Raw genomic sequence first — 13,382 nt, forward strand, 5'->3', positions numbered from 1 at the left:
TGCATCGAGGAGCTGCTTCATTTACTCGGTGTTCATGGTTTATCTAGAGGATGAAATTTTTTCTGGAACCTGTTTTCCTATTCCTTAGTGAAAGCATTTTTTAATTGCTCTTCTGGAGCTTTACTCTGAACTGCCTCTGTTCAATAGCTTCACCTTATTGAGATGCTAATGCGTGGTGTCACTCCCTTGTGAGTGTCTGGCTAGAGACTGAAATTAGCATATTAGGAATAGATTTGGAAAAGACTTTGTTTCTCTGTGTGCTTCTATTTTATAAATAGCTTGAAGGAGAGGATGGTGTATTTTGTAAATGGTTTACAGAGTGGGCCTGTGAATGGTGTGGATTTTCTGTTACTGTAGTCCATTCTTTAAAGTGGATTCTTTCTGTTATTAGCACCTACACAGGAGGCATGATGCAATGAACTCTTACACATTTACTATTCTTCTTTAATTGTTCATGTTCTGATGGTATTTTCTTGGAAGTGGAAAAGTGCAAGCAGAAAAGATGGTGCTTTCTTAGGCAGTAGACTTACTGCAGATGGCATTTGAGAAATGGAGAACCTTGAGATATTTGACAGGAACTGGATTTCTTCCACTCTTCTCTATTTGTGAAAAAATTGTTTTAAAATCTGTTCTGTAAAACTTTCATTCTGAAGTCGACAGCTGAAAACATGTATGTGAAATGCACCTGTAACAATTACAAATGTGATGTAGAAATGTTTAGGCAATTGAAACATTGAGGAAGGAACTGGGTTGTCTTTTATGATTCCTGGTTTTATTGGCTGTGATTGTCTGAGTGTGGCCCATTTTCTGCTTTTCTTACATTAAAGAAATGTCATCCTCTTTCTTCTGCCTTTTGCTAGCTGTCCTCTACAACATCTTCGTGGAACCAATTTGTCTTCTGTGACAACTGTGCTGATAATAATAGAAAGACATGTTATAATGAGTTATTTTTATAAGACTTTTATGAATAACCGATAGGCTTAGGTGCAAAGAAGCAGATTTTCTGTGTTTAGTAGCTTGTTGCTAAACCTCTTCCTGAGCTAAAACTTTGTTGCAATCAATCACTCTAAAAGTGAAATAAAAAGGTGCGTGCAGTTTGTTTGCCAGGCTGATGCAGCAGTTCAGCTTTCTGTAGCCACACGCTGATACAGCCTGTTCTTACGGAGAGCCTTATTTCTGTGCTGGAGGACGGTTCTTGTTTGTTAGCTGTGAGTCCAAGGCACTAAACTCAGTTCCAAAGTGAAAGGCTCAGTCTGCCAAGAGAAGAGGGGAGGGGGGTGTATGTACGTATGTAGTAAGTTCTAGAGACTTATTTTTGCTTCAGTTAATCTTTCTTTAAGGTCCTGAGTTTTCCATCCCTGGTGCTGTAAAGGCTTGCCTTCCTGGTACTTTGTGCATCTTCAGATAGATACAAGTTTAAACCGCCACAGTCAACATGTGGATACAGTATAACATCTATTTCTGGCTTGATTTGTGTCACTTTCCTGGCTCACCTTAAAGCACTTCCAAACCCACTTATTCATTTGGTATGTGTGATGATTCAGGGAAGGCCAGATACTTACAGACATTATAAAGGACAATTTTATTGCAGTCACGCACATCTGTGGTGCCTTCAGAAGAGTTTGGTTCTGTTCAGCTTAACCCGAGCCATCTCGTTCCTCCAAGAAAGATGACAACTCAGCAAAACCACTGCTTGTGATGCAGCCCCTTGATCTGGCGTTTGGCTTGCCAACAAAAAGGTCTTTGTGTGAGGGAGCCAAGGGAAGCTGCTCCAGCGACGACGACTGTTCGTCCCGTGTTTGACGGACATTTAGGATGCTGCCCTGGCTGCGTCTGGCCCAGAGGTGCTTTGGAAGGAGCAGCAGGCTCGTTCTCCTTCACCAACAGCTGCGGGGTTGTGTGGGTCTCTGCTGGAGGACACGTTCTGGCCACGCTTCGGCCATGGAGGCGAACTGAGCCCGGCCACCACAGCATGCTCCAGCGTATGGGAGCACTGTGAGGTGTCAGCTGGCGCCCAGTCCGCTGCCGCTAGTGCTGCTGGCGGTAGGAGCTGAGGAAGCGTCAGGAGCTGCAGAACTAAATCCCAGCTCTGGCTGAGAGGCATGGGAGGGGGTTCTAGCCTTTGTTGTGATACTGAAGAGCGAAGTGGCAAAGAGAAGAAGGGCGATAAGGAGAAATAAAGACAGACCCAGATAGTATTTGGGAGCCAGCCAGAGGGTAAACAAATCATTTGGGAGGTGAATTTGGAGTGATATCAAGTGAGGAGAGGCTGTGAATGGATAAAAATAGGAGAATGTAATTTAGAGCCTGGAAATATTCTGAGATAAGAAGAAATGTTATCTTGATCCTAGTGTTTGGAGAACTGTAGGAGGGCAGATGTGAGATGAAATGGAAGAGATGGGTTTATTTTAGTCAAAACACAGAGAAACAAAGCCTTATCATCCCGGATGGGATGGGTGGATAAAAGGAAGTCATCACAGTATGCCATTGAAATTTGGTAGCAGGATGGAGAGGGTGTAAACGTGTGTAGTAGGGAGGAGGGATTCTGTATTTATAATTCTATTAACAGTTCTAACAATCTCAAAAGCACAAGATACAAGCTAAAGGATTACTGAGCCCAAAGGAGCATGGAGTTTGAATGATAATCTCACCATTCAAAACTTGCAGAGTGCCTATTTAAAATTACAGTGCTGTGTATAACAATATAAAAATATTTAAAAGAAGTAAGCATGGATTTTTCCTTCAATATATGGTAAAATTTTCTTTGCCTCCTTTGTCATGAAGGTGTTTCGACAGGTATTTTTTTTTTATTTTCCTATCCGGAGAAGCTAGTTGTAAAAAAAGAAAAAATAGTATGTACCTTACACAGCGATGACTGGTTCCTGTCATTAAAGGTGCAAGTCAAAAAATTATATGCTTGGCAGATGTTGGTAAGCCAGTAAGTCATTTTATTAGTGAAATTAGGTGGTCATTGAATCGAATTTATTCTGTTCTGCTTTGCAGTTGAAAGATGCATGAGTGTTATGCAGTCTGGGACTCAGATGGTTAAGCTGAAGAGTGGCACCAAAGGGCTAGTTCGTCTCTTCTACCTGGATGAGCACAGGACCTGCATCCGATGGAGACCGTCCAGAAAAAGCGAAAAGGCAAAAAGTAAACTTTCAATATTTCTTTTAATTTCTTGGGCAGTTCCGTATTAGAATATGAATTACAGAGGGGAAACCGAACAATTTTTTTTTGGATCAATTAAATAAATGCTTTCTGATGCTTACTTTAAATGTGGTGTGATGCTTACCTGAAGGTTTTCAAGCATGTGGGTAGAGCTTAACCACCTATTAAAAGGTCAAGACTGTGAAAGGAAGGGGGAGTGTAGTTTAGTCAGATGTCAACATTTTCTGTAGGTTTATATGAATTCTCAGCAAACTGAAGAGTGTCTTGATAACAAACTATGCTGAACTCTTTTCACTGTATATATCACAAATTTAAATACAGAACCTAGATGAGTTTAGACTGAGGTTTCTTAATCTTAACTGTGATAATTTTCTTCAGGCATTATTACATCTTGAAGTTATTGTGTAGCATTATTTCTCGTTGAAACTGTTCCTGCTGCACTGCTTCAAACTGAAAATTCACATTAGTGGCTTATTGAAAAAAATGAGGACTAGAAAGTCACAGAGCTGTCACAGAGGCTTGAGGTTAGAAAGAAGTGGTTGGGAAGGCTACAGATAGTGGCAGCTGGTGTTTTTGGGCTGGGGTGTGGAGGCTAAGAGCTGCTGTGTTGAACGGTGTTGCTGTTTGGAGCCACGGCGCTGGGAGCTGTGTTACCCTAGCGCAGCGATGGGTATCCCTCTCTTCCTGCTATAGAAAGCACAGCTGTGGTGGGAGCAGTGCCTCCGGAGCTACGCAATGCTTCACTGACTGATGGAAGACACTTGGCATCTGTCTCCTCGTGCTCCTCTGAGGATCCTGCAAGCCCCTGACATAGCAGGGAGCACTCAGAGCTTTGCTGTAACCTGCCTGTACCTGCACTGGCCTGCCTTTGAGGCACGTGGCGTGGCCAGAGCAAGGACAAGCCTGGAAATCAAAATGCCTGTTTGGATGTGGAGATGTAATATTAAGAGAAGTTTAATGACTTTATCATGAATAATTCAGAATTGCTCAAAAGCAGAAAGAAATGGGGTGGATATCCAAGCAAGTAAATTTTTTGTTGTCCTTTTTCCCCACAGTTGTCATCGATTCTATTTACAAAGTCACCGAAGGCCGGCAGTCTGAAATCTTCCACCGCCATGCAGAGGGGAACTTTGACCCAAGCTGTTGCTTTACCATTTACCATGGCAACCACATGGAGTCCCTGGATCTGATTACATCTAACCCAGAGGAAGCTCGCACCTGGATCACAGGGCTGAAATATTTGATGGCTGGAATAAGTGATGAGGACTCACTTGCTAAGAGACAGAGAACACATGATCAGTATCCTTTTATAAGCCTGAGCTCCAGCTTCTGATCCCATATTTCTGGCTTGTTTTAGAGCGATTTCAGCACCGGGTGTCCTTTCACCCCCTGTTGAGTGACCAAAATCCTTGCTATTGATCGCAATGGAAACTTGAGTTATGGGTTTGACGTGGACGCTTATCTGCACAATAAAACATCATCTGTGCCTTAGGGACTGGATCAAACCCCATTGAAGTCAGAGGATAGTCTTGCATTTTGTTAGTGAAATTCTTACTGAAGGGTCAAAACAGTCATTTCTAATTACCTCAATAAATACTAACCCAGCATGATTTCAGGATTTCAGTCTTCTGTTTGCCTGTCTTTATTCTGCTGCAGATTGTGAAGTCTGTTAGAAGACACTTTTCAAGATACTACTAATTGAAAACTGGAATTTGTTAGCCCCCTGCACAGTTGAAACCCTCCCTGTTTTTGGGAGTCTTTCAGTAAACTGAGTAGTAACTCCTGGCCACCTCTGTTTCTCTTGCTCGGTGTATGTCAGATATGTCTGTGTGCTTCTCAGCCTCCATTGATTGTCAGGAGCACAAGCCTTTAAAGCTCCTTAAATGTTTGTTGTAGCCTAGTAACCAAAGTGAACTTCTTGTAAAGATCATGTCCATTGAATATTTTCTTGTTGTGCTTTCTTTCAAAACAGTGCTGACTAGTATGTTAAATACAAAGAGCACTATTCCCCCTAAACCAAAAATATCCAAACCAAGTCCATTTTGATTAAAATCGTACCCTGTCTCTTCTGCCACACGGAAATCTACAGTGGTTGCTTGTAAATACTCTTCCTGGAGAATACACATACTTCAGGTATTTTTAATTTATATTTTCAGTGTTTAATTCTGATACAAGATAGGCACAGATCCATTTGGGGGATATATTGCTTGCTCTGTTGCACACATACTCAGCTTGCTATATTTATCCATGACTTTTCTGAGCTGCTATATGTTCTCTTCTGGTGAAACATCACTTCAGGTCTTGTTTGTGCTATCAAATGTGGCAGCTGGGACACTGCAGACAAAATGACCCTATACCGGTTCCAACTACTCTAAGAACTTAGCAAAAGCTGCAAAGGGATATGTGTGCAAAGAGGGTGTAAAAGGTACTGGTCAGAAAGCACTGTCCATTTTCTCTGTGCAGCTTACGATTCTGCGGAGTTGTTGCTGCCCTGTGGGAGGTGTGACACAAGGTGAGGACAGAGATATCGGAGAGAAAGTAGCAGACGAAGAAGTTGTCCAGAGATGGAAGAATTACAAATATATGGATGGAAGAACTGTGTGGCAGTTTTGGAGAGAGTGTGGAAAACCGAGTGGTTAATTTTTAATGAGGTTCTTAGGGTAAGCACAGGCTGAGGATAATGTACTTGGGCTGATTTCAGAGACTTTTCCTTATTCCATCCTCTTGCACGAGATTTAACATAATCCCTGATACTGATGGCTACTGAGCTTGACTCTTTTGAGTCGAGTCACGAAACCAGTATCCCCCAGATAGAACAGTCTTGGTTGCACCAGGTAGGAGGTACAATAGCAAATTGCACCAGGAGGCACACAGTAGTAAAAATGCTTTGGTTTGGCATCAGTGTGGGGAGAAGCATGTAGATAGCACCAAATCTTTGCCAGTAATGACTTTATATCACAGTGTACCCCAATAACTCTAATACAGGCTGTGGGAAGTTTTAATTCAAGTGTTTTGCCCAGAGTTGCAAAAAGACTTGAAAAAGACACGTTTGTGGAGGCTGGATTGAATAACACTCAGTTCTTCTCCCTCGTAGACATTAAGGTCATCTGCGAAAGAGGATTATCCCCTTGCCCAGAAGAAATAGGGCAGGGTCTTGTTCTCCTGAGTTTGAGCCTTGTCCCTTACCTGCCCAACTGCTCTGCCTCTCTGCTCCGTGAGGAATCACCTTCTTGTCCCTTTCCTTGACACGTTTGTAGCTGGGTCAAACAGACCTTCGAGGAGGCTGACAAGAATGGAGATGGCCTGCTGAATATTGAAGAGATCCACCAGCTGATGCATAAACTAAATGTTAACCTGCCCCGCAGGAAGGTCCGGCAGATGTTTCAGGTTGGTGGCCTCTAATGCACAGCATCGTTGTGGTAAGATAGCGCCAGTTACGGTGTGTTTCTGGACTGATCCAGAATGGCATCTGTGAGTTGGGACTTCAAACTCTGTCCTTTCCAGCACCTCACAAACTTCTTCGAAGTCTTAACCTTTCTGTAGAAAAGATGCATCAGAACATTGTTTTAATGACATGAACCACAGAGAAGACAATTTATTAATACTACTTTTTCAGATGCATTATTGTTTTAATCCGTGAACTGAATTGTTCTATGCTGGCGTTGATGGACAATGAAGTTACTCTTGTTTCAATTGAAATATTTTTTCACTTCCTTTATGGAAAATTATTTACTAGAAACTAGCTTTATGAAAGTAATTTTATTTTTTTTAACAACTTCCTTGTACTTGGCCAGAATCAATTTTTTACTTCTGTTGTCTGAAAACAGTTAGCATTTTCCACCAGCCCTCTTGTTTACTGTAGGAAAGGAAAGATAAGCCAAGGACATAATGGAGAGCAAAATAAAATTTTCTTAACTCTTTGAAAATGGTGCTATCCAAAAGCTGGTTTGCTATAAAACATGGGAAAATTGGAGAATCTTCTATGGTCAAAAGTGCTCTGTTTGTCTGGCGTAAAATCTGCATTAGAGGTGTATCTATGGAGTAGAAGTTACTCCCCAAAGACCTGAGAAGCGTGGAAACTGGTGGGGTTGTGTTGCAGAGGTGAATTCAGGCTGTACTTGTTCCCACAAATTATAAATGTTGTTTTAAGATATGTAGTAGATATAAAATGATTTAAAATCTCATTCAATACCAGATGCTTGAAATGATTTTCTTCTCAGCTTACTTGCTGTGATCTGAGTTTATATCTCGGCTGACAGTAGCGCTAACAAAGTGTAATGAAACGCAGCTCCCTGAGATCCTCGGGCTTTGCTGATATTGTTGGCTGCTGCAGGAGAGGCAGAGGGTTGTGAAGGCACGTACTGAGGGGAAAAAAAATGTAGTTCACGTGGCACTTTTAAAGTGACTAGTAAGGAAGTAGGGCACTGTAGCAACCATCAACCTTTATATAATCAGAGGCAACTTTTGGTTAAAAATCGTCTGGTTTAGTTATTTTTATTTTGCTGCAGTTGCTGCCGGCCTATACCTGAGTTAGTATCCTAGACCTCACAGGCATGGTTAGAGTTATAAAGGTCGAATATAAAAGGAGCATTGAAGGTTTGTTTACTGTTAGTCATTGAGCTCAATCCTGAAGGCCTTACCCCAGGAGCAATGCTTTGTGCTAGCCGTCCTACGGACTTCCAGGACTTAAAGCAGGATAAAGGGAATAGCAAAGTAACTCTGGGACACATCCTCACCCCTGCATCTAGCTACTCTGCACTGTTCTTGCACTTGCTCTGCTCAGCTGGTGCTGTTTGTGACTTGGCTTTACAGCTTCAGACGTGGCATACACAGCCCCCGGCCTGGGGGCGAGAGCCTGTGGCTCTGCGGGGGTGGCCAGGCTCATGAAGCAGTCCAGGTCCTGCATCTGGGAACAGAGGGTGGGACTGCTGCTTCAGTTGGGTCTACGTACTAGGAGTCACTGGTGTAAGCATGGGTTCCTGTTCTAAGTCGTGCTTCAAAGTTAAGTGACGTGTTTTGTGTGAGGGGAAAGTAAAACTGGATCCTTGGAAAGCAAAGCAGGCCTTAGATGTGGTTGTTGCATCTGCTATTAACCAGCTCCTCTTCTGTAGAAGTGAGGTTGAACACCAGCTGGAAGAGCTTTCTAGAGAAGGAAGAAGTGATAGCAGGATGAGGATACCCTCCGTCTGGAGAACAACTCCTGTTTGGTGTAGCACCGTAGAGACAAGCCAACAGGTTTAAAGCCAAGTCCGTGCTAAAAGGACTCTGCACAGAAGGTGTTCTGGCATGAACAGAAGGAAGCACCAGTTTTAACAAAATGTGACTTAGGAATGATGACGGGGGTTATAACTACAGAGGAAAAACATTATATACAGCTATGAATTTTGAAAGACATTATTCATGGGAACAGCAGCACATTTCTAAACAACGATTTCACTTTGTTTCCACTATCTGCTTACAGCCTCAAACTTAGCTCGAGTTGTAGGTTCCCTGAAGTTCGTTTTTCGTGGAGACCTACATAATGTTTGACAGCAGTTCTCCAGAATTTATTCTTTGTTTTGAAAATCCAAAGCAATCCTCTTAGGCAGATGTTCAGAGTAAAAAGCTTGTATTAACAAGCGTTAAGTACTCTTTGCTGCTTTTCCTACCTCTGAGGATAAACAAAAACTGCCGTCAAGACCGGGGCTATTGGGCTTATGTGTTGATGTGGAGTCTTGCTGCTACTGCAGGCTTCTCTCACCTATAGAGTGCTGACAGGTGGCTGAGAGGGTTGCAGTCTGAATTAACAGACAGGGTGAAATTACATTCCTTGCTATGTTTTAATCCAGGATAACTGCAGGGCATACAGGAGAGTAACAGAGATCAGAATAAAGCCCAGGGTGAGCCTCTATACATGGGAAACAAATTCAAAACTAAAGATGGAATTGAGACTTTCAGAGGGAACCTGTGGCTTTAGTGTAGTAACTGTTTTCACCACAAAATCCAATAGATGGTATTATAATTTTGCAGTTGTTTCTAGCCTACTGGGATTTGAGTCTGAACAGAATCTTGCAGATTAGAATTTATTAAGTTTCTGTTCACGTACATAAATCCACTTCTGCTTTGTTCCCTGAATTCACATGTGTTTAGCGCTTACCTGAGTGTCTTTATGTCTTAGGAAGCAGACACAGATGAGAACCAAGGAACCCTAAATTTTGAAGAATTTTCAGTGTTTTACAAGATGATGTCCTTACGTCGAGATCTCTACTTATTGCTCTTAAGCTACAGTGACAAGAAGGATCACCTCACTGTTGAAGAACTTGCTCAGTTTCTAAAGGTGGAACAAAAGGTATGGGAATGCTATGTGTCCATATGTATGTGCATATAAATACACTCATCTATGGGGAAAGGATTTTTATGGAAAAGCTTAGCTTGGGGCGGGGGTAAAGCACAGGTGTTGTGGCAAAGAAGAAATCTGAAAGCTTTATTGTTTTTTAAAAACTTATAGAAAGAGTTTGAACTTTTTTGGTCTCTGTGGTAGAGGAGAGGCAAGTGTAGGGCAATATGGTTAATGTTCGTTTAGGACGACATTCAGGTAACATTCACACTTCTTAGTTACAGCTGATTATCCTGTGTCTTCACATGGTTGCTTTCTCTTCCAAAGCTTGTCTGGATTGTTTATTGGTGTTGGGAGAGGACGTTTATATTTCCAGGAGACACCTTTCATGAGTAAAGGTCTTGGCAGAAATACTCTAAATTAAGATGATATGTGATGTGTTTTAAAGCTAGAAATACGTGACCAAACAAGAGCAGCAAACTAATTCTGATTATCTACAAATGGTTTGCCTGTGCGTGGCTTAATGTGATAACACGTTAATATGAATCTTTGTGTTTGCATATCCTTTCCTGTAAGCAAAGTCGAATCCTGCAGTACTGTTATGTATCCAAGGAGTTTCCAAGTATCAGTAGTAGTAGTAATTATAAGGACTGCTGCTTTTATTATGAAGACAGCAATTTAATGTCTTAAATGTGGCCTAAATCCTCATTGTATTATATCACAAAAGCGTAATCTTCCCTTAAAATTTAAAGATGGATATTGTACCAACCTGGCTGAGGGCAAGGTGTCCAGGATTCTATCCTTTTTTTCCCTTATGCCTTCTTTCCCAATTTTGCTTCAGGAAAGTCTGTTTTCCAGGCATTCCTCACAGATATGTGGGACTTGCACAAAGAAAATTGCACATCTGGAGGTTACATTTCTATCTGAAGCTCCTCAGAGAGAAGCAATTGAGAGACGTGAGGTTCAGGGAACCACAGGAACAGACACACTGATAAGGAATAATAATAGTAATTAAAAAAAAACCAAACAAAACAGTATGAAAAACCCCCAAAAAACAAACAAGGAAAAGAAGCATAAGTAGCTCAAGAAGCAAAGTTGGGTCAAGATCAGATATTTTCCACTGATGTGCTTTTGCACAAACTTGCTGAACAAAAAAAAAATCTCTAGCCATTCCTATATCCTGTTGATGCAGTGGAGCTTTTCATGCCTGTCTCGAAAAAGGCTGAATTACTACAAAAATTGTCTGTGGAACCCATGGAGAGAACTTGTATGCTGGACAGTGAGGAGCACAGAAGGAACCTTGTGATCTCTAGGACTCTTCTTTGCTTCTGGCAATTGGTCCTGGGTTGTTACCTCACCCCGTGCAAAGTATTGTTCCAAAACTACCTCATGAAAATAAATCCTAACATCCAAACCTACTTGAGCTTCCTGGCCATAGATGCTGTGTTTTGCCTGCAGTTGTTGTATAATCTCCCGTGCCATTCTGGGATACTGCCTGTGATGACTGCTTTTTTCTGAGTTATCCCTGGCATAAAATCTCAACAGACTGTGCTGTTTGGTTGCTGCATTTCCCCCTGTTGGCCACTGTAGCAATTCCCTGGCATGTACGACTGCCCCGTTCTTTCTTCCTCCCCCTTGAAACATGGGGCACTATCACGTCTCTCATCTCACTGTGATAGCCTCAACACACAGATTCTTGCAAGCAATCTGGTCCTGGCAATTCTGCTAATTACAACTTTAAAGTACAAAATGTTTTTGTGTTTTTCCCTGTACGATATTGCCCTCAGTCTTCTAAGCTCACTGCTTTTTCCTTTGTTTCATTTTTAATCACTGCCTTCTACTTGGGTTCACTTCAGTGGAGCACCCTTGACAGCAGCAGCAGCAAGGCTGACACTGATGAGAAGGCAAAGAAATGCTCCAGGGAGGACATGTTCCTGGAGATGCTGAAGTGCCCAGGAACAGCTGAAGAGCAGTGGTATGAGAGGGCACACAGGGACCTGGAGCAGGAAGGAAAACATGTGAAAGAGGCTGAAGAGCTGTCTGTGTGGGTGCACAAGGACATTATTAAACTACTGATGCAGCAGAACAAACAAGTTGACTGTCAAGTCTGGCATACTGCATCCTCTCCTCTGTCCACACACTACTCAAAACACTGAATGCAGACAGGGCTATCAGCTGTAACACTCTGCTCAACATTCCCTCCCTCACCCCCCAAAAATAGGAAGAGTAAAAGCATGATCTGCTGTAGATGAACCTCTTGGCAGCATATTGCAGAAGCACCTTGCACTTTCTTTGCGTCTTCCCTCTGGTCTTCCCACTTCCCAGTATTAACAGCGTTAGACCAGATTTACTCTTCAAAGTCTTCAGAACGCAGACGTGATAACAATGTCCTCGGGTGAGGCAAGTTTGCCTTCGGAAGCCGATAATAGTTCAAATCATAATGCGGCTCTGAAGTGCCTTCAACCAAACGGCATTTTGGTTTTGCTCTTGTCTGGCTGCTTGGAAATCTGTGGACAGCCTGTCCAACTCCATCTGCTGCTCTTTTGGCAAGATTTTTAAATATACTGCAGCCTGAGGACAGAACAAAAGCGGTTTGGTGGGTTTTGTTAGCTTGCCAAGCTGACTCCTTTTTTTAGGAGAGCTCCCTGTTGCCATCACTCCAGAGCCTGTGAGACAGGTTATTTGAACTTAGGTGCAGCTGAACTCTGCTCATTGCTATTGAAATTGCAATTGTATGGCTTCAAATGTCAGAAGAGCAGAAAGTAGGCTGATTTCCTGGAATGCCTTCTGGTCCTGCAATCCTCTTGGCTCAAGTGGCTGTGAGGAAGGAACATCCCTGGGTGTCCAGTCGTGCCTGAGTGTTGGCCCTTTGGGAGTGTCCTTGCTTAATAAACTGACATCTGATTTGGTTCTCCCCAGAAACCGGTCTCCTGCCAGATGATGGATTGCTTCCACAGCAGCATCTTCAGGCTCTTTTGACTGACAGAGCTGGTCTCATACTTGTTTTTGAGTGGCGGGGCTTGGGTGAAATAGGCTCTACAAACATTGTCTTCCCTGTTAAAGAACAGCTTTGCAGTTGCCAGCCATTCTGGACCTCCATCATAGAGTGAATGGCCTCATTCTGCCCTGGTCTTGGGAGCCCCACAGCGATGCTGCCCTGTGCCTGGGCGTCAGCCAGCCTGCGGCTGTTGTCTGATTGCTGCTGCAACGTCTGTCCTTCCTTCCTCCACTCTGCTGTACCCGTATCTCATCAAGGGCTTTTATTTCAGTCTTAGCAGAGACCTTTCTGACTCTTGCGCTGGTGGTTTTATGCAGGTACAAGGCTGCGTTGGTGTTACAAAGCTGAAATGGTCAGTTTTGGTGTTCTGAGGGTGAGGTTTCCTGTGTGCCTGTTTGCCACCTGCTGCCTCACTGTGGATCACTTACTTTGCAGTACAGTTTTCACCTGTCCTGAGGAAAAAGGACAGCCTGCTGAAATGGGGCCTCCAGCAGCATTCTGGGCGTGCTCCAGGAAAGCGCTGCGTGTGTGATGCGCCCTGCCGTACTCCCAGGCGACAGGAACCCGATGGAAACGCCAGTACCGCACCATCGGAGTGGCACCAGACCAGTGGCTCCGGTGGCTCACAGGCCTGCTCCTCCACACTGCCCAGTGAAACCGGTGGCAAAAATTAATGCCCCTGCTCATTTTAATTGGATTGAAGAGGAAGTTATTTGATAAAAATTACACCCTCAGAACACGCGCGTATAGTTAGGTAAAGCTTTTACTCACTTACTCAATACGGGTTAGCGCATTTTGAGTTAAGCCTGCTTGTGAGAGGAAGTTTACTCTTATTGTCTTCACTAATTATACAGTGTCACAGGAATAACTAGTGATGTGGTGAATAGTGAAAATGTGAGG

The 13,382-nt window shown here is 43.0% G+C and overlaps 1 protein-coding gene across 5 annotated transcripts in view; it reads left to right on the plus strand.

Moving 5' to 3' along the window:
- Positions 1 to 13,382, plus strand: part of PLCH1 (phospholipase C eta 1) — an 82,500-nt gene that overhangs the window by 34,540 nt on the left and 34,578 nt on the right. For 4 of the 5 annotated variants that reach the window (XM_075418433.1, XM_075418434.1, XM_075418436.1 and 1 more), the window contains 4 exons: positions 3,004 to 3,150; positions 4,224 to 4,467; positions 6,426 to 6,555; positions 9,326 to 9,496. In XM_075418433.1, coding sequence (XP_075274548.1) covers positions 3,004 to 3,150; positions 4,224 to 4,467; positions 6,426 to 6,555; positions 9,326 to 9,496 — 692 coding nt within the window. Of the gene's footprint in view, positions 1 to 3,003; positions 3,151 to 4,223; positions 4,468 to 6,425; positions 6,556 to 9,325; positions 9,497 to 13,382 lie in introns of those variants that run through there. The other variant, XM_075418437.1, reaches the window with a different exon arrangement.

Source organism: Opisthocomus hoazin, chromosome 4, assembly GCF_030867145.1.
Source record: "Opisthocomus hoazin isolate bOpiHoa1 chromosome 4, bOpiHoa1.hap1, whole genome shotgun sequence".
NCBI lineage: Eukaryota > Metazoa > Chordata > Aves > Opisthocomiformes > Opisthocomidae > Opisthocomus > Opisthocomus hoazin.